This window comes from Neolamprologus multifasciatus, chromosome 8 (assembly GCF_963576455.1).
Source record: "Neolamprologus multifasciatus chromosome 8, fNeoMul1.2, whole genome shotgun sequence".
In the NCBI taxonomy this organism is placed as follows: Eukaryota; Metazoa; Chordata; class Actinopteri; order Cichliformes; family Cichlidae; genus Neolamprologus; species Neolamprologus multifasciatus.
This window is the reverse complement of record NC_140446.1, coordinates 29,352,394-29,377,832: the sequence shown is the minus strand read 5'-3', so window position 1 is coordinate 29,377,832 and position 25,439 is coordinate 29,352,394. Positions and strand designations below refer to the sequence as shown.

Below are 25,439 nucleotides of genomic sequence, written 5' to 3'. Positions count from 1 at the left end.
TCAGTGAGTTTTTTGGACATCCTGATAATAATGAATTACAGACGTCCAGCCTGGAAGTAATAAATGCATGAACTAGTTTTTCAGCGTCACTCTGAGACAGGATATTTCTAATTTTAGAGATGTTGCGCAAATGGAAGAACGCAGTCTTACATATTTGTTTAATATGTGCGTTGAAGGACATATCCTGAAGTGAAGCATAATACTGAGTTCTGGTTATACCTTGGGGGTATTAATTTAGAGTCATTTAGATTAATGTAGTTAATCCACCACAGGTAGCATAAATAGAGCTAATTAGCCTGGAGGAGGTTGTTATCATGTAATCTTTATTTTGTACCTATTTGATATTAATTCAAGGTATCTGTGTACTTTTGCATGGGCATATTTTAGGTCATCGCATATGTAGTAGAGGAATTTAGGGTTAATAGCTGCAGGGTAAGGTGAAAGGACTAAGACAAAATAGTGAAAAACACAAATAAGGGGGAACTGTTGGGGTTATTGTTCTTTACCTTTTATTCTAGATAAACAAGCACACACAAACACACCTAAACAGAAATATAACCTCATATAGGCACGAGCACACAGACAGAGATATGCACCCCCACCTATACACACTGACACACATCACCTCATATCAGCATAGAACACACAGGATTGACACAGGCGTCAACATACTGTTAGACATATAAAGAACTTTCATCTGCATGTTTGAGGTTCAATGTAGAGTTCTGGTTTCTGTAATCATAAAGTTGTTATAAGAGGTGAGCATACATCATATTACATGTGGACTTGCAATGTCTCTGTAATGGCACCAGCAGGTCAGGTCAGGAAGCACCCAGCAAAGAGTAGTGATGCCCTATCTTAGAGATAACTTTGTGTTATCAGATGTATGGAGGTATAAATGTGCAGAGGCTTTTTTAATTAATTAATTAATTATTTAATCAGTGGTGCCATAAGGGTTAGGATGCGTGTTTTAGGGTTAGCACCTTGTATCTTTTTTATGTACCATGTGGACACTCCAGAATGTTGTTATATTCAGACTGGACAATCTGCAAAGAAAATAAGTGGATGGATCTTTGTTGGAAAAAAAAAATCAAAGTATTTGATATATGAAGCTAAAATTCCAAAGCAATCATGCATGTTCAAGAATCAAGATAGTTTAGAAAACATTCTAAAAACATGATGATTTGAAATGGTGATCCAGATGTTGAAAATGAAAAATATGCACATTTTAAACAAAAATTATTTTCTGAGTTATCAGTACCATCTCGAATCCTCAGAAATTTGTTCCATTTGCCAAAAAAATTTAAGTGGGTTGAAAAACATTTCTTGAAAAGTTGATATTTGAAGCTTTAATCTGAGACGGTAGACAATAAATTTTTTATGCAAATCAGAGAAGGTCAAACAGAAGGCCCATGCTGATTTAATATTGACCCTGCTCTCATTTTCTATTTTTATCTATTTTAGTCTGATGTTACTTCCAGTAAAAGTAGGTTTTAGGCATAAATTTGTACAACCTTTTCTTTCACAAAATGCTTTTCATGTGATATCAGCCCAGGGTGTTAACTTAAAGAAGCTTATCATGAATGGTAAATGGTAAATGGAGTGGTTCTTATATAGCGCTTTTCTACTCTTCTGAGCACTCAAAGCGCTTTACACAACTTGTGCATTCACCCAAGCACATTTTTCCTAGGTGCTTTCTAACTGACATTCACACACATTCACACTCCGATGGATGCATCGGAGAGCAATTTGGGGTTAGTATCTTGCCCAAGGATATTTGGCATGCAGACTAGGGGAAGCCAGGAATCGAACCACCAACCTTCCGATCAGTAGATGACCTGCTCTACCACCTGAGCTACAGCCACCCCGGGTGGCTGTAGCTCATTTCTCATTCATCTGCATGAATGAGAAAAGAAAAGAAAATCAAATAAAGTGATAAGTAAGAAGGATCAGAATTTTATTCCATTACTATTTGAAGCTTATTTTATTCTGATTTGCCACTTTAAAGTAATACGTAAACCATCCATATAAAACACTATTTTTAAATTCCTTGAAATTTTATGTGGAAAGATTACTGAACTAGACCTAAACAACCGGGGGTATAATTGATAAAAAAAAAAAAAACAACTCCTGAAACAACACAAACAGGGCGAACAACAACATGAATAAAACAGGTTTTGGTCTGCATCTTGGACCCATTACCTCCATCACTAATGAACTAACAGACTATATTAAAGACGCCAGTCATTTTGGAATTTTTGGAAGTGAATGTCAAACTTGACTGTCAAACCACGCAACACTTGACTGACATTTTTAGCTTTCTTGGTAGCAACATAGTGCACCAGAAGCTTCTTAGGCTACGTTCACACTGCAGGTCTTAATGCTCAATTCCGATTTTTTTGTCTGCTTGTTCACACTACAAATAAAATGTGACAGCAAACGCGCTCTAGTGTGAACCCTCAAAGCGGTCGCATGCGCAAAAGAAAACGTCACACACAACGCGCTCTGTTTAGACCCAGACCAACAGTATGTTTGACCGATGGACCTTAATATAAAGACTTGTTTCGGACTTTACGTTTCCCAATTTTGCTTTAAGTTATAAAGTTATTTTGTTATTTACATATGGCCTAATAATTATCCTTATTGCTGTTTTAGAGAGGAGCGGTGCTTCAAAGGATAGTTGCAGATTTCTGTCAGAATCTGCAGATTATACAGTACAAATAAAATGTTCACGTTTCTCCAACGTTGTCTTCCCAACAGTTTCACTAACATCTACACAGGATGGCCAGGAAGCGTTCACGATGTCTTCTCGGGTGCTTCTCCAGCGCTGATAATTGGCGTCTGTCTTGTGTCAGTGACGTAAAAGACGGATTTAATGCAACATGACCATCAAACAGCAGTCGCTTTCTGAAACATCAGATATGTATCGGATTCAGTACCACATACGAAAGTGACCCAGGTCGGATTTGAAAATATCGGATTTGCGCCGTTCACACTGTCATACCATGATTGGATATGGGTCGCATAGGCTCAAAAAAGTCAGATTTGATGTGCTTTCGCCTGCAGTGTGAACATAGCCTTTGAAAGACCGAAGAAATAAATGCATAGGCTGAAAGAAAAATCATCCTAATGATTTGTCATTAAATTTAGACTCAAACAATGACTCACAACAATTTATTCTCTTGGGTGTTTTAGACAGGTAACTATGAAAAGGTGCAGCTCATGTTATGATGTAAGTATGGTACAGGGAAATCCTGATAAGAAAACTGTAAACATCATAGTATAGAAGGATACACTTTTCAATTATAACTTTATTTTGGGGGGAGGGGGGGGAATCATTCAGACCAAGAACTTTTTTCCCCTTCCTTCACAAACATAAAATAATGTAAGTCGTTTATAAGGTTTATTGTTAACTATACAAATAACAGCTTCATGTCCTTGAGTACAGGATAATAAAAAATACAAAAGTCCCTTAAACTAGAACTATGATTTACAAAAATGACAGATGACAAGCCAAATGAATTCTAAAATTACCTGAGGAATTCAATCCAACTCGACATACAACCTTTGCTTATGTTTCTTTTGTTCAGCCAGTGCTCTTAACACAACCCTAATTACAGTGTACCATTTTCACAGTTCAATTAGACATCTGCATGTATGACAAATCATGCATGCAGTGCATCATTTACCAGAATATGCACCTATTAAAAGAAACTATGACTCAAGAATATATATTTAAATTTACAGAGAACATACAAAGAACAAACTAATAGTGGAAGGCTGTTAATGCGCAAATATACAATATACAACCAGCAGCAGAACAACAGTTCCACTCAGGAGAACATGTCCACCCATCTTAATGTGGTAGAAAAATTTCAGAATAGTTTATTCCAGTCTCTAGTTGCCTCCATGAGATGCCTCTGACCGTGGCCAATCCAATCCTCTTGACTGCTGAAGAGCCGACCACAAAACCAGCAGTCAAACATTACTTGCTCTTCTCTACAACCTGATAAAGTTTTTACAACCTCATACTTCTTTTTGCTTTTTTTTTTGAGTTTCAGTTTAAGGAGGAATCGCTCCCGGACAGAACTCTGAACCGGTCGAGATTTTGGATTGTCGAAATGAGATGCGTCTTTGGTTGAGGAATTCTTCCCTTGGGTGCCAAGCTCTAAGAGTGCTTGGACTGTTTTTTGAGACAGAGAGACCTTAGTGACAGCACCTTTGTACCTATTTACTACCTTCATGATGTTGGCCACTTCAGGAATGTCAGCATCTGGATGATTGAGCACCACTACAGGCTGGTTTCTACTAGGGCATTTGATCTGCTGTAGAGAATTCAATGGGGCAAGTCTAAGTGTCCGTTCTACCTCTTTGGCTACAGGTTTCCATAACAGAGTCTCTTTCTCAGTTGGTGGTTTACTCAGGAATCTTCTTGCCTTGTGCACTGCTCCTGGAAGTTCGTCAAATAATGCTTTCCTGCGCCTTTTCCTTTGGCTTGGAGGCCGAATTGGCCTTGGGGCGAGGACAGGTTTCTCTGAGTCACACAGTTGTTGTGCCTTTATAGTTGTCTGAGAAGGTGCACTGCAGGAATCAATGACATCTTTTTGTTTGGTATTGTGAATGGTGATCAACTTTTTTATTCCAGTGGAAGCAGCTGCATTAGTTTTGTTTGTCGACACCAGGAAACACTGAGTCTGGGGTCTGGTGGCCAAAAACAAAGGTTGATTATTTGAGGTGGGAGTGCCATTTGTAAGAAGGCTACTAGTGGGTGTGACAATTTTAAATATAACTTTGTTTCCAGAGCCCTCATTCGTCTGGCTGCAATGAGTTCCATTGTTTGGCTCTTGGTTGTTCAACAGTAGGCTTGATTTGGGTTGAGAAATGTACCGCAGCAAGAAGGCTTGCCGACCAGTCTGCAGTGCGCTGGGTTTGTCTGCACCACTCACTGGCATCGCTAGCACTGGCCGTGAGTTAAGTGGGAGCTGGGCACTTGCCAGTCTGAGGGCAGGAGTATTAGGGGCCTGGACAAAAGGAACAGACCTTTGTACTAAGTAGCATGTTGACTGAGACTTTGCAGTTTTGTCTGAAGTTGTATTTTGTGATGTGCTTGAAAAGAGTACAGGGCATTTTAAACCTGCACTGTTAATAAGGTAGTGATTTAAACCGGTACCAAAACCTGGTTGAACACCAGAAAGAAGAGTGGTCCCTTTTTCAGCAGTTCCAGGTTTTATTGCTTGTACACCTATCCTTTTGCTGTCTGGATTTAGACCTGTGGTTTTACTTGAACTTTCAATGTAAGACACATTGATTTGAGGCTTTGCAGAATTTGCTATGAGTTTAAAGCCTGGGGTAGCCTTGACCTGCACTGGCATTGCAAATTGGTTCTCACTAGTCCTAGTCAGGAGTACTGGCTGATTAGCCTCTGGTAGCTGAAGAATTCGCACAGTTCTTTTTGTTGGTTTTAAAGAATCATTGTTTGCACTTGAAGAACCTGTTCTTTCCTTGTTAAGCTGTTGAGTAATGATTGCATCAGAATGTTCTTCCACAAAATTGCCAAGGGATGTTAAACTACTCGTAGGCTGTGTTTTAGATATCGGAATGGTCTCTTCCTCAATTTTGACAATATTGAAGTCTTGGAGCACTACATCGGGATTTTCTTCTGTCAGAGGACCATCAACATTAGATATACACTCATCAACTTCAGTGTCACTATTTGCACTTTCTGTGCATTGTTCTGGTAATCCTGCTGATGTCAAGTTGAAGTGTGATGATTTAGAGGTATGTCTTTTATTTGCCGAGTTATCATCCGAATTATTCTCCAAGTTTGGGGTGATGTTTGATGAAATGTTGAAAGCATCCTTCGAATAATTGTGAAAAGTAAATACTTCTTGGTTTGGTGAGTCCTGAATGCATTTCTCCGAGCCAATGGCATTTTCTCTGCAGCTAACTGAATTTGGTGAAGACAGCTGTGATGGGCAACATGATGTATGTTTTGCATTTTCCGGTCTGTTTTTATGTACAATCTCAGTTCTAAACCTATCCTTTTTATCTGAAGAAATGTGGAATGACTGATGTCCATTTTCCATAGTGTTAAAAGCAGAATTCCCTTTGTGCTCATCAGTTAGGCTGCAAATGCTGTCAGGTGTGGATAGCTCATTTACTGCTTTAGGCTCCTTGTCGATTTTTCTAAAGATGGGTTTGGGAAGCAGTGTATCTTGAGCAAACTTTGAAGGTGAAGATAAACCACCGACCTTAACAGAACACACTGTTGCAGGGTGGCTGGAAACACCATGGCAGTTTCTACAAGGACTGGAAGTTTGGGTAACTGACTTACTTTTCAAGTTCATTTCTTCCATAGAGCTTGTTTCATTTGGATGATGTGCCTGTTCCGACTCATTTCTCGTGGGACATGAGACATCTGCACAATTTAATGATGTATCTAATATAGCATTTGTTTGTTCTCCAACACTTTCAATATGTGGACTTGAACTAAGGGCCCCGACTGATGTTTCCTCCTCCTCAATTTTTACTTTAACTGCCAAAATATCCTCTTGATCTATCTGTATGCAAGATCCACTTCTTGGTGAAACAGCTAAGCACTGTGATGTCGAGCTCCTGCTATCAGAGCAAAGCTCATTCTCAGAGTTTTTACTTTTATCAAACACAGAATTTAGTGTGGAGAACCCCCCTTCAGCAACGGAATGGTTCTGATCTTGCTTTGTTGTTGGGATTACTTTGAGAACTAAATGTTTTTTTCCGTCGACCATCTTGAATCCCATAACTTTGGTTGTACAGTTAGGGGGGAGGGAGATTTTGTTCTTAACCATTAGAACCGTCAGTCCATTAGCATTGTTGTGACTTCCACTATCAGAGGCTGGACAATTGTCACATTCCTCCAACGTGATTGGTGTTGACTGTTCTGTATTATGGGAAACTTTGCTCAAAGTTTTGTCCTTTTTTGCTACAGTCCCATCAACAAAGTGCTGGGTGTCCTCTAAGGATTTGTCTGGCTTAATTAGTTTGCCACTTTGATATTGTTTCGATATCCTTTGAGCCTCCTGTGACTCACTATTCTTTTTAAGCATCAATTTCAAGTTCACAGATGAATTTGCTGGTGAGCCATTGTCTTCCATCGCCTTCCATGCATTTTTTCTTTCTGTCCCCTCTTTGTGAACAGCTGCCATGTGTTTTTTAAGGTACTCACTTCTTGCTGCACCATATCCACAGACTTGACATGTGAAAGGAAATGTACCTGTGTGAGCTTTCATGTGCTTCTGGTGATCTTCTTCATTCAAGCTAATATGTTTGCATTTCAAACACTTCCAATGACTTTCATTATGATGATGGATATGCTGGACAAATGTCCCTGCATCCACAGTTGTAAACTCACACCAGTCACAGCTGAACTGTCCATTTACACTGTGGCACATGATGTAGTGTCTAGTAAGCAAAAGAAGAGAGTACTGCACATCATCATTACAAAGTTCACATGTAACCAGAGTATTTCTGTGCTCAATCCGATGGCGCTGAAGAGCAGGGAACTCATTTGTGACAAAATCACATAAATCACAAGGGTATGTAGGAAGGGTTCCTCTGTGAACTGCTCTAAAATGTTTAAGAAGGTCATTGGGGCTAAAAGTACAGTTATCTTTACAAACTGAGCATCCAAAACTCAAAATTTTGCCAGAGAATACAGCCCCCTGTTGAATTTTACAATGGGCTTTGTTAAGAGAGTTTTTATCTTTCCTAGTGGAAGTCCCATTATCCTTAATGGCAGATTCTTCTGCATTACTGAAGAGCGACCCATCGGTTACATCTCTGAAATGTTTATACAGAAAGTCTTTTACTTTTTCCTTTTCATCCTCTATTACAGATCTGTTGCAGTTTTTTGGAGAGTCATATGGTAATCCATCTTCTTCCATTGTTGCAAGTATGAAGGTTTCTGTAAGACATCAAATATATTCTTGATTAATACAAGTAGAGAGATGCACCAACACACACATGCTAATCTGGGACTGGGTAATGGCAGCGTCGCTAACTGCTGCAACCACGTTTAAAAGAAACTTTGAACTTTGTATTTATACTTGCTGTTATGGCAGAGGAAGCCAGAAGTCATCAAAACCGCTGAGATATATGTAATCTCTCCACTGTGTCGTAGGCCAACTCCAGGGCCTCCAGAACACCTCACCCAGAGGAGTACCGGTTCTACTCTGAGGTCCTCACCCTTTCTCTAAGAGCGTGAGGAGCTCAGCCAACCGAAAGAGCCCAGCCAACCTTCAGAGAAAGCTAATTTCTGCTGCTTGTAACCAGTAAATTCACAGCTTCACTTTCACACTTAGCTCTCTTTTCACCACAACAGACTGGTGCCATAACCACATCACTGCAGCCCCAATTCGTAATCTCCTGTTACCCTCTTCCCTTACTTGTGAACAAGATCCCAAGATACTTCTCCTCCGCTTGGGGGCAGAAACTTGTCCCTGACCAGGAGTGGGCACTCCACCCTAATCCAGCTGAGGACCATGCCCTCAGACTTGGAGGTCTTTCACATTTACCTGTAAACCACTCTAGTGTGATCTGGAGGCCAGTACCCAACTATATCATCCACAAAAAGTAAAGATGAGCTTCGGAGGTTACCAAGGCGGAAGCCTGCCACCACTTGGCTATGCCTAGATATTCTATCCAAACAATTTATAAACAAACTAATGACAAAGGGCAGCCCTGGAGGAGTTCAGCACCCACTGGAAATGACTCAGACTTTTTGCAGTCAATGTGGACCGAGCTCTAGCTGTGGTTGTACAGAGATTGAATCAGCCAGACACCTCATACTCCCATAAAACTCCCCACAGGATACCCTGAGGGATGCAGTTGAATCCAAATCTACAAAACACATGTAGACTGGCTGGACAGACTCCCAAGAAAAGCCCAGCCACTCGCCTAAATGACTGTAGACCAGTTGCACTCACTCCAATCATTACAAAGTGCTTCGAGAGAGTGGTGCTGGCTTACATCCAGAGCAACATCCCAGACACTCTCCCCTGCAGTATGCCTACTGGCCCAATAGGTCCACGTCAGACACCATTGCTGCTGCCCTTCACTATTCCCTCGCCCACCTGGAAAACAAAGGCTCATACCATCAAGGTACTTTTTGTTGATTACAGCTCTGCCTTCAATACTGTCATCCCACACAAACTCACTCACAAGCTGGCAACACTCGGCCTACACCCCACCCTATGTGACTGGCTACAGGACTTTTTGACTGGCAGGCCCCAGTCCGTCAGGATCGGCAACAGGACTTCAGCCAGCATTATTACTAACACTGGAGTTCCACAGGGTTGCGTCCTCAGTCCCATCCTCTACACCCTGTAGACCCACGACTGTGTTGCCTCCAATAGGGATAACACCATACTGAAGTTGGCGGATGACACTGCAGTGATTGGTCGCATCACTGAAGGAGACGAAGTGCCTTATAGGAGAAAGGTGGCCGGTATGGTGTCATGGTGTGAGAACAACAACCTCACCCTCAAAACTGATAAGACAAAAGAGATGATAGTGGACATGAGGAAGAAGAGGAGGCCTCACCAGCCGTTGTTTATCCGGGAGAGTGAAGTGGAGAGGGTGAGCAGCTTTAGATACCTAGGCATCTACATCACTGAGGACCTCACCTGGACACTGAACACCACACAGCTGGTCAAGAAGGCTCAGCAGTGGCTGTATTGGAGGAGGGTACTGAGGAGGGTGAGGAAATTTGCTATGTCAGCCAAGATCCTCAGCAGGTTCTAAGGCTGCACTGTGGAGAGCACACTGATCAGCTGCATCACTGCATGGTACAGCAGCACTGCTGCCATGGACTGCAAACGCCTGCAGAGAGTGATAACAACTGCGGGGAGAAGATCATCAGGACCCCGCTGCCCTCTCTGCAGAGCATCTACCATCGCAGAGTCCACAGGAGAGCTGCCTCCATCCTCAAAGACCCCATACACCCTCAGCAGGGGCTGTTCACACTTCTGCCCTCGGGACGAAGGTTTAGAAGTGTGAAATCTACAACATCCCCACTCAACAACTCCTTCTTCCCCACTGCTATCAGAGTCTTGAACAGCTGACCTATTTTAACAGTAATAATAATTTTTGCACATTAGGCCATTTTTGTCTCCACTTATTTATTCCTGGTATTTGTATTTAATCTATGTATACATATTAACCGGCATCTGCATATGGACAGCTGAGAAAGAATTTCACTGTACAGAGAAATGCTTTTTCTTTGCACACATGACAATAAACCCTTTCAATCTTGATCACTCGAATATCCTCAAGAGGATAAAGAATGTTGTCCTTAGTGTTGGGCAATATGAGGAAAATCCAATATTGCAATATTTCTGGATATATCGCGATACACGATTAATATTGTGATGCGTCTTGAGCCCCAGCAACCCTGGATCATGAATATTTGAATCTCTTAATTTTTAGTCCTCTCCCCACACAGTTATATCTTCAATTTTATACTCTTAGTGTGGTTATATTTATTTCAGGATGGCATCAAATAGCACTTTTTTTAAAGTACTGGTATACAAATAGCCAATAAATCCAATACTGTGACATCACTGTGACCAGGGCGACCGTGGCTCAGGGGATTGGGAAGCTCATCTGTAACCGGAAGGTTGCCGGTTCGATCCCCCTGCTCTCTCTGTCCTGGTCGTTGTGTCCTTGGGCAAGACACTTTACCCTACCGCCTACTGGTGTTGGCCAGAGGGGCCGATGGCGCGATATGGCAGCCTCGCTTCTGTCAGTCTGCCCCAGGGCAGCTGTGGCTACAACTGTAGCTGCCTCCACCAGTGTGTGGACATGACAGTGAATGAATAGTGGCATTGTAAAGCGCTTTGGGTGCCTAGAAAAGCGCTAAATAAATGCAATCCATTATTATTATTATTATCATCACTATCACCCAATGTGCCTCAAAGCTTATTAATGACATTAAACCTATATTTCTTTGGACATTTGCTGCGTTTTCACTTATTTTCACTTACCTATGAATAATCATTTGCATGATATACAATCTGCCCTGAAATTCATGTTAAGAAATATTTTAGAGTTTACGTGGTGTAAGTAAAATACAGCTATATAACTAGCAAATTCCTTACATTTTTGATGCATCAATTCCAATTACAGATACCATTTGTTTTGTTTTTTGAGCAGAAATTGCTTTCAAAAGCATTTCAAGAGCCTAGACATCATCAACATTTATGAAGCAGTGTGGGATTGTCCAGGATGACTCAGATCTTAGACAGACAAACCATCTAAATTCACATTATGCTATTCGCATCTCCATTATATAGTCTGTGGATCGCAATAACGATTACTCCAAAAATATTCTTTTGCAAATGAGAAAATTATTTCAACAAAAACTGATAGTCAATTCATTAAGCACTGGGAGACAAACACAAACCAACAAATAAAACATGTCATGCCTGAAGTTAACAGCATTACTCAGGTAAGAATTAATGACATTATATAACCAGTTATTGTTACCTGTGCTCCTTTGGGAAAACCTTAACCAGTGTTCTGAAGAAAAGGAGTTTGTAGTGTGATCCCAATGTCTGGAAGACAGAGGCATACAATCACAAAAACAATTTCAACAACAATCCTTACTATTAACTTTAATAGTGTTATTAATAACCATGCGTGCTCTGTATATCACAAGTATAAATCAGTTGTTTAAGTTTCTTTTGGGACTTCTTCACATTGAAAAATATTTTATAATAAGAAAAAACAATTGTCCTACTGACCATGAACTGCTGTTTGTATTCTTCTACATGGCATACAGTACAGGCAAACATGACACCCCACAGGTAGTCAAAGTGAAACACAAATCTAATCTCTCTCTTTAGACCTACGTCTATGTTTGTGCATGCATTATTCTGCATAACCCCACCGCCAACTCTAATTCATCTCCACATCCTCCCTCTTGTCATTGTTCATACAGCCCCAGGGTGGTGGACATCAGGTGAAGACCCGAAAACCCCCCCGAAAAAACCCCCAAACAGTCTACTGATTGAATCCTGGCTCCCGTCAAAAATCCCAGATACCTCAGTGGAGCTACTGGGCCGGACATTACACCCCAGGACTGCAATAATGTCTCCAGTAAGGGAAGGGTTGGTGGACTCTATGCTTATATACTTCAGGGCTGGTACCATAACAGCAGAATTATAGACAGTCACTGCTCACTGGACTTAAAACACCCTGATAACGACTGTGTTTAGTCTGTTCCTTCCCATTCCATGCAAGGCCAAGGGGGGGTGCAGGTTGCCACGTGCAGGCGAATAAAGCCTTGATTAATTGATTGATAGATAGATTGATAGACCACGTCCATTCAGTGCAGGCCCTTTTATCTACCTCACGAGCGAATATTAGCCAAAGTTACCATTGGTTACAACCCCCAAATCCTGACGTTAGCTCAGCACTCAATCACCATTTCAAACGGTTTTCAGGACCCTGGACCTATACAGTAACAAGGCTCGCAAAATTTCAAAATCTCTGGTAGCCCTTTGGGCAGGCATTCTTCAGTTTTTGGTAGCCCAAAATAAATTTAAGTAGCCCGAATAAAAAATAAAGCAATTTTTTTTATGTTTTGTTTCCATTACAATATTATACATTAAAGTATAATATTGTAATGGAAACAAAAATTAATCAAAAAAAAATGTTAAAATAAAAATTACAACAACTGTATAAAAATTACAATCATCAACTCAAATACTTGGTTCAAATTGAACAGAAATTTCTATGAACTTGTAAGAACTATGTAGAACATGAATCAGTCTGTGTCAGATCCTGAATCTGAAATTTCCACTGAAGTCACGGGTAAGAGGCAAATGGAACCAAGATCTAGGCCATTTGCTTTTTGAAGTTTGCAAAGACTGCTAAATTTTGCCAGTGGTAGTTCACTCTTTGCAACATAGCACGCTGTTCTAAACAGATTTTTCAGGAGTTCTTGTTGTGCTTGGTTTATTTTTAGTATGTTTGTTCTGGGAAAGATACTAGTGATGGGTCGTTCGCGAACGAAATGGCTCTTAGAGCCGATTCGTTGAAGTGAACGACGCGAGCCGGCTCCTTATCGCGAGCTGTCACGTGTTTTTTTTTTTTTTCTTTCTCTCAGCCTCTCTCTCGCACTTTTTTTCTGCTTCACTCAGCACGCGAGCCTTGTGCTTTACGCTGGGCAGAGGGGGGAGGGGCGGTAGTTACACTCAGTAGCACAGGAACAGAGCCGGAGGGAGAGAAAGAAAGCCAGGGACAACAATGTCACATTAGAAAGGTATAGTAATCATCCACAACTATTTTCAGTTGCAGATGATAAAGGATTCAGAAAGTTTATTCATGCAGGTCCATATGACAGAGAATATGCATGTTCTTTTTGTTTTCATATTTTAATTTATATTTAATTGTGTTGTGGTTTGCAGTGTTTTGTGTTGTTTCACTTTAAATTTGTAAAAGGAAAAAGCTGAAAATTTAAATAGTTAAAAGTTGAAATGTGAATAGTTGGTTTTTGTATTATATGATTTATTTATTACATTTTATGTGGAGTGAATAAATAAAAGTATATTTACGGTGGCCCCTAGAGACAAAGCACATACAAACTTCAAATCACGTACAAACTCCGAAGCACGTAAAAACTCAGAAGCACATAAAAACTCAAAACACGTACAAAAGTCAACAGAAGTGCTCCAGGATGCTAGGGCGCAGTGTTGAGCTTTTGTTACCTAGTGGCTACACAAGCCAGCAAGTACCAACGACCGGATTTGGTGTGTGGTAGTAACAGGTAAATGAACATTGTTTTTAAATTATTTGAATATATATGAGTGCCTGTGTATAAATACACAAACAATACACACATGCTTTCAATTGTGTAATTTAAGTGATCTAGTAGCTCTGCTTTGGAAGTTCAGTTCATGCTAGAAATGTGTTTTGGAGTTTGTACGTGTTTTGTCTCTAGGGGCCACCGCATATATTTATATATAAACATATATAAATAAAACCACTTTTTTTACGTTAGTAATTCCTTTTGTGCATAATTTAATATTATTGTTAATAATAAATTAATTAAAGCAACAAAACAACCTGAAGAGCCGGATCTCTAAAAAGAGCCGGAAATCCCATCACTAAAAGATACTGCAGACTGGGCAATAATGCATTTCTTGCATTTCTCATGGGTTCTGACGGGGTCTTTCTTAAAATGACTGGTCCCAGTAACAAAGGCGCTTGTCGACTCAGAAATCAAATGAAACTCACAAAAACACCTGTCAGAACATCATGTTATTTAGCTCATCATATTCCAGCCACAGAAATTCTTTTGTCCATGAAACCAAAAAAGCTGCGCTTTCTTTTTGCCTCATAGTCTGATTTGTCATAACTTTTCCGTTTTGCGGTAAGCTTTTCTTTGGCTGCCCCTTCTTCACCCTGACCTGTCTTATTTGGCTCAGCAGAACTAAAATACCAGCGTAAATCCTGCTGCTTTTACACACGTACTTACATAATGGTCAGCGATTCTTTGCGCACTCAACCTCTCACATGTTTAAGCTTGCTGCAGAGATTTCACTTGTCATGTTTGAATAGTAAGCTAATGAGTGATAAGACAAAGTCAGAGGAATTGGTGCGCAATTAATCGTCACTTACCAATCAGTGCTGCTGCTCTCTATACACCGTTCGCGCGATGGCAAAATGAAAGTGAAAGCAAAAAAAACAAGCGCAAATTCAAACGCGATTTCAATATGTCACATATTGACAGTGGCTCATCGATGCCAATGACATAATTACTCAGCTACATTGGCGAAAGAATGCAAAAGCATAGACATATATTTTCCTTCCTATGATAGTCCGACGGGCAGGGCTGAGTTAGATTTTGGTAGCCCGACTGGAAAAATCGCTAGTCCCGGGACGTCGGGCTAGCGATTTTGCGAGCCCTGAGTAACATAAGGAAACAAACTGCTCCAAGCACCTGGGTCATTAAAACATGGCCAGATGATGCTCTTCTCCAGCTATAGAACTGTTTTGATCTGACAGACTGGTACATCTTCGAACAGCACGACCTGGAGACCTTCACTCACTTCTCTATACAGCACTGCCAGAGCCAGGCTGAGGAGGGGCATAAAACAGGCCAAAGAGGCCTACATGAGGAGTATTCCTAACTGACAACCCCCACCATGTGTGGAGAGGCATCCAAGCCCTCAACAAACTGCAAAAGCCAGAGACTCTAACTGCCAACAGCATCCTCATGATCATAGAAGTGTTCAACACCCCCCTGGATTATGATGTCAGGAGGACACAGAGTGCTGAACCCCAGGAGAGCTGTCAGCCAGCCCAACACTGGGAAAAACCTAACTGAACTAACTGACAAGGATCCGCATCAAGTTGTTTAACCTTCCTGACCCTATGCCACCGTTCCCACCTGTCTGAAGGCCCCCACTATCATTCCCATCACCAAAAAGACTGGTATAGACAGTGTCAATGCCTACAGATCTATAGCCCTCACGTCTGTAGTCATAAAGTGTTTAGAGCTGGTAGTTCTCAGCACATCAGAGGCAGTCTTGCCCCTCCCTTTCTTCATGTGTTCAATAATTTTTTTCCTGTGTCATGTAATTGGGTGTATTATTATACATAATTTGTGGACATTGCATGGGTGGATTGGATGGTAAGAAAAAAATATATACACAAAATTGGCGACATATTCAATACTTTGTGTTGTGGGCAAAATACAACCCGGGAGCCACATATGCCTAGGCCGATTATGTCACAGCGAGGAGACAAAGGCTGTCCAAATTCGTAGGCTGCTCCAAATGCAGCCCACAAATGTGTCCTCCTTTTCCCCAGATTTGAAGGACGGGTCTGTGTATCCTTCATGGTCCACCCTATTCCAGGATTCATTGTGAATCAAGAGTTGAAGAAATTTTGGGGGAAAAATGGCGGATGGTCGAAGAAAAGCGGTCCAGAAATAAACTTTTAAAAGTAAATACTGGGTTTTATCTCGCCAAAATATCCAGCCAACCAAATGTTAGCATAGCAAAGAATCTTAAACAGTTATATTCAACTAACCTTCGGCTAAGTTACGTGATGTTAGTGATATCACCACTTAATGCGGCTTGGGTCATACGAGCTTTGGTTGGTTAGTCAGTTCAGTTTTCTACTGAAGCTGGGTCTGTTTGGCAGTGTGGAGACAAACGTACTTAAAAATTTATAAAACGAGCAGACGGTTCACTCTTTAAGCTAAGTGTATTTACAGGGACCAAACATCTAATCCTTGAACTGTGTTAAGGAAACAGACTAAACCATGCTGTGCTGAAGTTTAGAGTTAAAAGAGGTCTCATCCTGTATAAACCACTAATAATAAGACAGAAAGTACATGAAGAGGTCCTCCTTCTGTTCCTGTGCCATTTTTGTCATGCTTATATCATACAACCTGAGCCTGTCACCTTTGTTATAAGCCCAATATTTCTGCAGGATTTTATGTCCTTTATCCAAAATATATTTAGTTAAAATATTTCTTTTTTAGTTGGATTGTACTTGTGGAGCTCTTTTAAATAAAAAGCTGAAAGAATTGTGAAAAGTTGTAAATTCATAAAGGGTCTAAGTATTTTTTTAAGGATGTCATGTTTCTGTATCATCTCCTGTTAGACTCTCTTACCCAAAAATCAGCATATTTAATGCTCTGATACCTTCAACATCTTAAATTATATTGAACATTTTTCTCTTCCAATAAATATTTAGTGCAAAAGTTTGTCTTCCACACATAAACATATAATGTTTAAATCTTTTTAGTTTATTTTCGGGATTATGGGATATTGTCCTTAAATATAACTAAAGCCTTCAGACAATGGTCGCTGTATATTAATATTTGTCTGTTAGACAGTCACACAGGTATAAATGACAGAAGCTGGATGTCGTAGGCTAGCCCCTTCAATTTAATGGCCTTGCATTTCCGGTCTTCGTGGCCTACCTGGTCTACGTAGGCCGGGTCTTTCGAAGGATTTGGACACAGCGCATGTGTTCATCTTTTTTTGTTGCATAAAGAAATGGCGGGTGAACCATCAGACCAAAGCACAGATTTCCACTGGTCTAATGCCATTCCTTGTTTTTCTTGGCCCTACAAATCTCTTCTGCTTGTTGCTTTTCCTTAGTCTTGGTTTCTTAGCAGCTATTTGACCATAAAGGCCTGATTTGCACAATCTCCTCTGAACAGTTGATGTAGAGATGTGTCTGGTGACTGAAACTATCCTCAGCAGCAGAGGTAACTCTTGGTCTTTTTTTCCTGTGAGCTAGTTTTGCTGTAGCGCCTGTTTTTCGTCTGCACTTGGGGACACATTCAAAGTTTTATCAATTTTCCACACTGACTAACCCTTCAGTTCTTAAAGTAATGATGGACTGGTGTTTTTCTTTACTTAATTCATATTATGGCAAATTAAAAATGGCAAAAAAAAATTCCACAAATGAACCCTGGCAAGGCACATCTGTGAAGTGAAAACCATTTCAGGTGACTACACCATGACGTTCATTGAGAGTAGGCCAAGGGTCTTCAGTGTTGTCAACAAAAAAAACCAAAACAAAACACTAAACACAAAAATCAAAGGGTTGCTACTTTGAGGAATCTAAAATATAAGACATAGTTAGGGTTATTTATCAACTTTTTTTGGATACGTAATTCCATGTATCTTGCTTCATATATTTGATATCTTCAATATGTATCTACAACGTAGATAGTAGTTTAAAAAAGAAAAAAAAGAAAATAAGAAAAAGAATCCAGGCACACACCGCCGGAATTGACTACAAGAAAGCCTATGACTCAATGCCCACGCATGGATCCTGGAATGCCTAGAACTGTACAAGATCGGCAGGACCCTTGGAGCCTTCACCAGGAACTCAACAGGGATGTGTCAAAGAACACTAAAGGCCAAATTCAAACCAATTGCACAGGTCACTATAAAGTACAGGATTTACCAAGGAGATACTGTTCCCAACTGCTAGTCTCGGCTTGTGCAGAACAGCACAAACTGAAATCCCCTCAGTGAGATCATTGACAAGACTAGCTACAGATACAGACTATGGAATGCAACAATTGTCAATTGTCATATAGATGACATCAAGCTGAAAGCCAATAGTGAACAAGACATCGGTTCACTCATCCACAACACAAAGATATACAACAACAAAATCAGAATATAATTTGGACTGAAGAAGTTGATAACATGATGATAACAAAAACAGGGAAGATAGTCAGAACTAAAGGGATTGTACTACCAGAAGGCAACTTGCACTACCAAAAGCCACTTGATCTCCACCCAACAGAGCATACTTTTTCATTATTATATAGAAAAGTCTAATTTGATTACATACTGATTGTTTGATTTACAATCCACTGTGGTCATGCACAGAGGCAGAACTAAAAAACTTTGTATCCTTTTCCCCAATAATGGGGGTGGGGTACTTTGGGTACTGCATCTTATTGATACAATACGCCTGTTGATACCACTATCCTTGCTAGTTGACAAGCTCATATATTTCTGCTCAAACTCATACTAAGCAGTTATTATATGAAGGTGTGAAAAATAGAAGTGTAAGGGGCGTTTAAGATCGTTGAACAGGTGGTATGACAAAGACTGTAATTGACTTTTTCTTCACGAGGGTTTTGATTGTGTTTACCCTATGAAGAGTACAACAGCTGTTGTTAACTCTTGCAGCCCCTGTGGGCTGCATGTCGTTAGCGCGGTTAGCTCGTTAGCACGGTTAGCTCGCTAACACATTGACGCCGTCCAGCCCCACGCACGGGGCGATCCACAGTAACTCGTTAACGGAGATTTGCCGTGTCCATCTTTTCGCTGCCTGCAGGTGAAGCTATGGGGGAGGGGGAGTTGTGTTCAGTGAAGGAGAGGCGAGGCCGAGTAACGTTGCATAGAGACAAAAGTGGACGAAAGAAAAGCAAACTTGCAGGTCCACAAGTATAATTATAACGTAACATATACTATATCGATATAAACGATATTGTCACATCTTATATCTCGTATGAAAATATATTGATATTTTTAAAAAACTCGATATATCGCCCAGCCCTAACAATGACACATCTGGATCATTAGTATGTACAGCCTGGGGGCACTCTGTGTGATGTGATGGTTAGTAATACTGGAGCAGCAGAGGAGACAGTCCTATCTCCATTCCTGATTACCTTGTACACCCTCAGATTTCAAATTTGAAACAGTGAAACATGCCACCTGCAGAAGTTCTCTGATGATACTGTAGTGGTTTGGTGTATTAATTAATACACACCTTAATTCATAAGGCTAGTTAGTAGAGTTGCCTACCGTCCTGTAAAAAAGGTAAACGTCCCGTATTCAGAGAAAATATCACGCACTTCGTATTGAGCTGAAAATGAACATGATTGTCCCGTACTTCAGCTAGAATGGAAAAGCTGGATTTATTCTGTCTTTACGCTGTCAGCTGCCTCTTCTTCTCTCATTCACTCCCTGTCCTGTTGCTACTTCAATCATGAAACTGATCAATGATCAGCTGATCGACTTTTCTCTCTTGTTTGTTTATCGCCCACTTTGCGCCAGAAACAGGAAACCAGCGGATGTTGCGCTAAACAACAGCAGCACGTTTAAGCTTGATCAGCTGTTGTTAGAATTTATTTAATATTCATTTCTAGTAGAGAGGGAAACATGAAGATGAAACCAGGAGATGTCCTTACTGAATCATCAGAGCTGAACAGGTGATGGAGAAACAGGTTTACCTTTTAGGTCACATGAATGAGTTGAAGTTATGAACTGTTTCTGAGAGACAAATAACACCAGGATCCTCTGTAGCTGACAGCTGGTAACTGTGCAGGGGCGGGTCTAGCAAAGTTTTGCCAGGGGGGCAGGTAGGGCATCAACAGGGAAAGCGGGGCACAAAGAAATACTTTTCTTTCTTATTCTCATTTAAAATGTCTCACTTTTAATAAATAATTATCTGAATCTTCCAACCAAAGTTTTTATCTGATGTAAAATGTATAGAAATCATACATATACCAACAAGACTGTACATCACTGTCACAACAGCGTCTGTTTTCATTCAAAGGCTTTATGGCTTTAATACCTGGTGGGCCGGTCTCTAGTCAAAATGCCCAGGCCCAGTTTTTGTCCCAGTCCAGCCTTGGGCACGTCATGCAGTGAGTTAATCTGAGAAGGTGCATTAAAAAAAATAAATGGCCAGGCCAGCGGTGCACATTGCAAATTAGCTTGCATAGACACATTAGTTGTGCTGCTTCTTAATGATGGCATCTTAGCTAACAACCCCAACTACCAGATTCAATTTGTAATTGGCTAAAAATAACTTTGCCTACCAGTGAGAGGGATGTTGCTAGCTGGCAGTTTTTTCAAGCGATGTTGAAATTTCCACATTCCAACACTTCAAATGCTTCAGGAGCTGTCCACTCAGCGCAGAATCAGCACCACGGAAATACACGGATACATCCGTACTCGAGACAGAATTCACTATGTGTTTTCAGGACTTTCAGGTGTTTGGACCAAGGTTTTCTTTTTTGATCAAACCAGAAAGCTTTAATGAGCAGCTGGATTTGTCTCGCATTAACTGGTTGGACACAGAGGACATCGAAATGCAGCTGATTGAACTGAAAAGCTCGACTCTGTGGGGGTCGAAGTTTGCAGAACTACGAATGCAGCTGGAATCCACAGCTGTGCGTGTTCATGGAGCTGCATTTGCACCTGCTGGACGTCACTACCTGACAAGTTTAACTGTCTTCAGAACACTGCAGAGGCCTTATTGACAGTATTTGGCTCTACATATCTGTGTGAGCAGATTTTCTCTCTCATGAGTCCTCAGTTAGCCATCTGAATGCTGGACACTGGGAGACCTGTGTCTCTGAGTGGGAGAGGAGAGATCACATTAACATGTGTGTCTTTGTATTAACAAACATGCCATATTGGCCCAGTTTATTTTTCTTATCATTGTTGTGAGGAGACCATAAATAGCATTTGTATTTTCTGTTGTACAGTTCATTTGCTGTTATGGATAAAAAGTGTCTTTTTTTTTGTTTCAAAATAGCTGATAACTATTCACTGATAACTGCCAACATCTGCGAACAAATATAATTCTATAAAGTTGTTCTATATAGTGTGTAACTGTTCATATAGCGTGTTATTAAATTTATTGCTAATGCACTCATACGGCACATTGACTTATGAGGAAATTTTAGATGGCACTCATCAGAAAGGTTGCGATGCCATCAGAATAAAGAAGGCTGGAAGCATCATTGGTCAGAATTTGGAGATCTCTGACTCAGTTTGGGACAGGGAGGTCATTCAACAAACTGCACTCCATCATGGACAACCCATTACACCCACTCCACTTCATACTTCTGAAGTGGAGCAGCAGAACTCCTTCTTGCTCAAACTGACTGAAAATAACGGCCACACTCTGCATGGACAAGCACCAACATTCATCAGTGATCTTTTACATCCCCAGCAGGTCCCTGAGGTCATGTGATCAGGACTTGCTAGTTGTCTTTAAGGTGACAGAGCTTTTTGTAACTGTGGCCCCAGACTTTGGAACTCCCTCACATTGAGTTTTAGATTTGTGGACTCGGTTACGTCTTTCAAAAACACACCTAAAAACTCATCTTTTTAAACTTGCTTTTGGTTTATTTTTGTTTTTATGTTTTAGCTTCTGTGAAGCACTTTATGATTTTATCTTGAAAGGTGTTGTATAAATAAATTTTACTTACTTTTTACTTACTTATAGAACACTTCGGGAAATTATTTGTATCATTCTCTAAAAAGCTTTATAACTTAATTTTGTGACAGGTGAAGACATCGGTTAGGCATGAGATCCCAAATATATTTTTGTTTTATACAATCATGCAGCTGTTTTTCTTAGATTTATTGTTTACATGTTATTTATTAATGCAATTTGCACTTCCCTCTTGTAAAATGTCAGTCTTAGTTTTATTGTTTTTAAACCAGAACTGAAGAAGCTTCTCGGATGAGAGGTGAAACGTCTTCAAGCAACTTAAAGAAGTCCAGACGCTTTTCTTTGCAAGTTCCTTTGACTAAAACTTTAAATCTGTCTCTAAATGCAGTCACAGAAACCGTCAAGCGCTACGATGAAACTGACTCACATGAGGACCGTCCCAGGAAAGGAAGCCCACCTCTGCTGCTGAGGGTTACTTCATACAAGACACCAGCCTCAGAAATCACAAGTTAACAGCACCTCAGATTAGAGCCCAGATAGATGCCACACAGAGCTCCAGTAGCAGACACATTTCTACATCAACTGTTCAAAGGAGACTGCGTGAATCAGGCCTTTATGGTCAAATAGCTCCTAAGAAACCACAACTAAGGAAAAGCAACAAGCAGAAGAGATTTGTTTGGGCCAAATTTCTATGTTGTAGATACATATAAAAGATATAAAATATATGAAGCAAGATACATGGAATTATGTAGCAAAAAAAGTTGATAAATATGTCTTATATTTTAGATTCCTCAAAGTAGCAACCCTTTGATTCATTTATTTTTTTGACACCACTGGAAACCCATGGCCTTCTCTCAATGAACATCATGATGTAGTCACCTGAAATGGTTTTCACTTCACAGATGTGCCTCGTCAGGGTTCATTTGTGGAATTTCTTTACTTCTGAATCGGTTTGAATCATCAACTATGTTGTGCAGAAGTCGGATTGGTACACAGATGACAGCTGTATTTGACAACTCTTTGGTTCTTGCCATAATATGAATTCTGTCAGCTAACCAAAGAAAAACACCAGTCCAAAACTTTGAATGTCCCCAAGTGCAGATGAAAAACAGGCGCTACAGCAAAACTAGCTCACAGAAAAAGAAGACAAAGAGTCAACTCTGCTGCTGAGGATAGTTTCAGCAGAGTCACCAGACTCTGAAATTGCAAGTGAATAGCACCTCAGATTAGAGCCCAGATAGATGCAACACAGAGTGAAGACACATCTCTACATGAACTGTTCAGAGTAGACTGTGCAAATCAGGCCTTTATGGTCAATCAGCTGCTAAGAAACCACGACTGAGGAAAAGCAACAAGCAGAAGAGATTTGTTTGGGCCAAGAAACACAAGGAGTGGACATTAGACCAGTGGAAATCTGTGCTTTGGTCTGATGAGTCCAAATTTGAGATCTTTGGTTCCACCAACTGTCTTTGGCGACACAGAAAAGGTGATTGGATGGTCTCTACATGCATGGTTCCCACTGTGAAGAATGGAGGAGGAGGTGTGATGGTGCTTTGGTGGTGACACCATTGTGGATTTAGTCAAAACTCAGGGCACACTTAACTAGGATGGCAACCACAGCATCCTGCAGCAACATGCCATTCCATCTGCTTTGCGTTTAGTTCGACCATCATTTATTTTTCAACAGGACAGTGACCCCAAACACACCTCCAGGCTATTTGACCAATAAGGAAAGTGATGCGCCAGATTGCCTGGCCTCCACAGTCACCTGACCTAAACCCAACTGACATGGATTGGGATGAGATGGATCAAAAAAGGAAGCCAAAAGAGCCAACAACTCCTCAGCATCTCTGGGAACTGCTTCAAGACTGTTGGAAAACCATTTCTGGTGACTACCTCATGAAGCTCGAGAGAATGCTATGAGTATGCAAAGCAGTAATCACAGCAAAGGGTCGCTATTTTGAAAAATCTAAAACATGTTTTGAGTTATTTCACACAGTTTGGTTTACTACATAATTCAATATGTATTCATTCATAGTTTTGATTGCTTCAGTTAGAATCTACAATGTACATAGTCATAAAATAAAGAAAATCCATTAGATGAGAAGGTGTGTCTAAACTTTTGACTTTTACTGTATGGGCAGTGGTCTAGGGAAAATAATACAAATTAATGTAACCTTGTTACTGCCACTACAGGGTTACATCAGTGTGCAGCTGACCAGGTCTCACTCAACCTTGTGGATGAGGAAGCCATGTTGGGAGGAAAAATGGCTGCCGTGATTTTATGACTTAGTTACTTCAGTCAAAAAAAGGAGAAAAAAGAAAACCTTTTTGTATTAACACTATAATGACACATACTTTAAAAAACGTGTATATAGCCCTAGCATAGAGCATGGAAAAAAATAGTATCAAAACATAATATGCTATATATATATATATATATAAACCTAGTCAATTTTAATTATGCATTATCAAGTGGCCACATGAAAGTAATTCTAATGCCATTTAAAGTGACCAGGATTTCGTTCAACATCATGAATGCAGAGAGGTAGGCTGCTCTGTGCTCACAACCCCTTGATGGGCAGATATAAAAGAAGCTTGGGCATGAGAAAAAAAGTTGCACCGTGTCAAAACTATATAACATAGGTAATATAACACGCCGATATGTACAAAATATGACGCTGTACCACAGCTAGAAAGTTCGACATCTTAATATAATTTCTGCGTACTTTTCCGGGTAACTTGCTCTATAGTCGTTTAAGTTTAGGAAACGCGAGGGAGAGCTTCACCAGTGGGAGAATTAAAGGCTGCAAGACGAACAACAACAAAGGAGTCTGCGGTGTACGCGGTGACAGTTTAGCGTACTGTGCCCGATTTTTTTAAATTATTTTTTCCCATTTAGTCGGAAATATACGAGCCACTTCACGACAGGGTTAGTGTCTGTGGAGTTTAATAAGCAGTTATTTTACACCAAAATAAAGCCCCCACCCACGCAAAGACATTCAAAGTTACGTGAAACCAGTTATTTCTTACTATGAACTCGATGGAAGTTCAGGCGGCGTCCCGTCTACGTCCAGCATCATAACGACAATGTTCAGCTTGAAAAAACACACAACAGAAACATTTGCCTTCTTCCTCTCCTCTCTGTAGATCCACAGCGACGGCGGCCATGACAGTCCATCCGGGTACTGCTGTGTTCTTGACACTCACGTAGAAGCGGATGAATATGTATTGCTTGTAAAGACAGAACTAGTGCCATAAGGGAGGATTTTTTTATTCGTATAAAACACCGTTAAAACCGTGTTCACTAAAATGGAAATTTATTCCACTATACGAGACGCCCGTAGAAGAACCTGCAGCATGAGCCTTACGTCATCTTTGGCCTCAGTGTGTGTGTGTGTGTGTGAACCAGATAAGGGGGGGGGGGGGGGAGAAGAAGCAACGAGCAGCAATGGCGGATACACGCCATTTCCTGTTCAGTGTGTTGCTTGTTGCTTGAATGCCTTTATTTTCTCCGACACTAGAATGTTTTATGTATAATTCTAAATCTGCAGATGAATCCGTCTCTTTATGATCTCAGTATGATGCACAGATTCCATGTAGGTCATTGACACAGCAGCCCATACAGACATGCAGTAATGGATGAAGCTGAGAAGCTTACAAATGGTTACTTCATTGTCCGCCTGGCACAGGAGCACGGAGCACTGTGTACCGAG

General features: G+C 40.5%; 1 protein-coding gene across 2 annotated transcripts; it reads right to left on the bottom strand.

Annotated features, from left to right (window-relative positions):
* Window positions 1–1,729: 1,729 nt before the first annotated feature.
* Window positions 1,730–25,131, bottom strand: LOC146513307 (zinc finger protein 518A). Of its 2 annotated transcripts, XM_085171540.1 has the most exons (3): window positions 24,757–25,131; window positions 11,524–11,591; window positions 1,730–7,942 (listed from the first exon to the last, which is right to left on the bottom strand). In XM_085171540.1, the coding sequence occupies exon 3, from the start codon at window positions 7,920–7,922 to the stop codon at window positions 3,876–3,878; it is 4,047 nt and encodes a 1,348-aa protein (XP_085027666.1). In that variant the 5' UTR covers window positions 7,923–7,942; window positions 11,524–11,591; window positions 24,757–25,131; the 3' UTR covers window positions 1,730–3,875. The 2 variants fall into 2 exon arrangements, with proteins under 2 accessions (XP_085027666.1, XP_085027667.1); XM_085171541.1 differs by lacking the exons at window positions 11,524–11,591; window positions 24,757–25,131 and adding an exon at window positions 9,663–11,517.
* Between the last annotated feature and the right edge of the window lie 308 nt (window positions 25,132–25,439).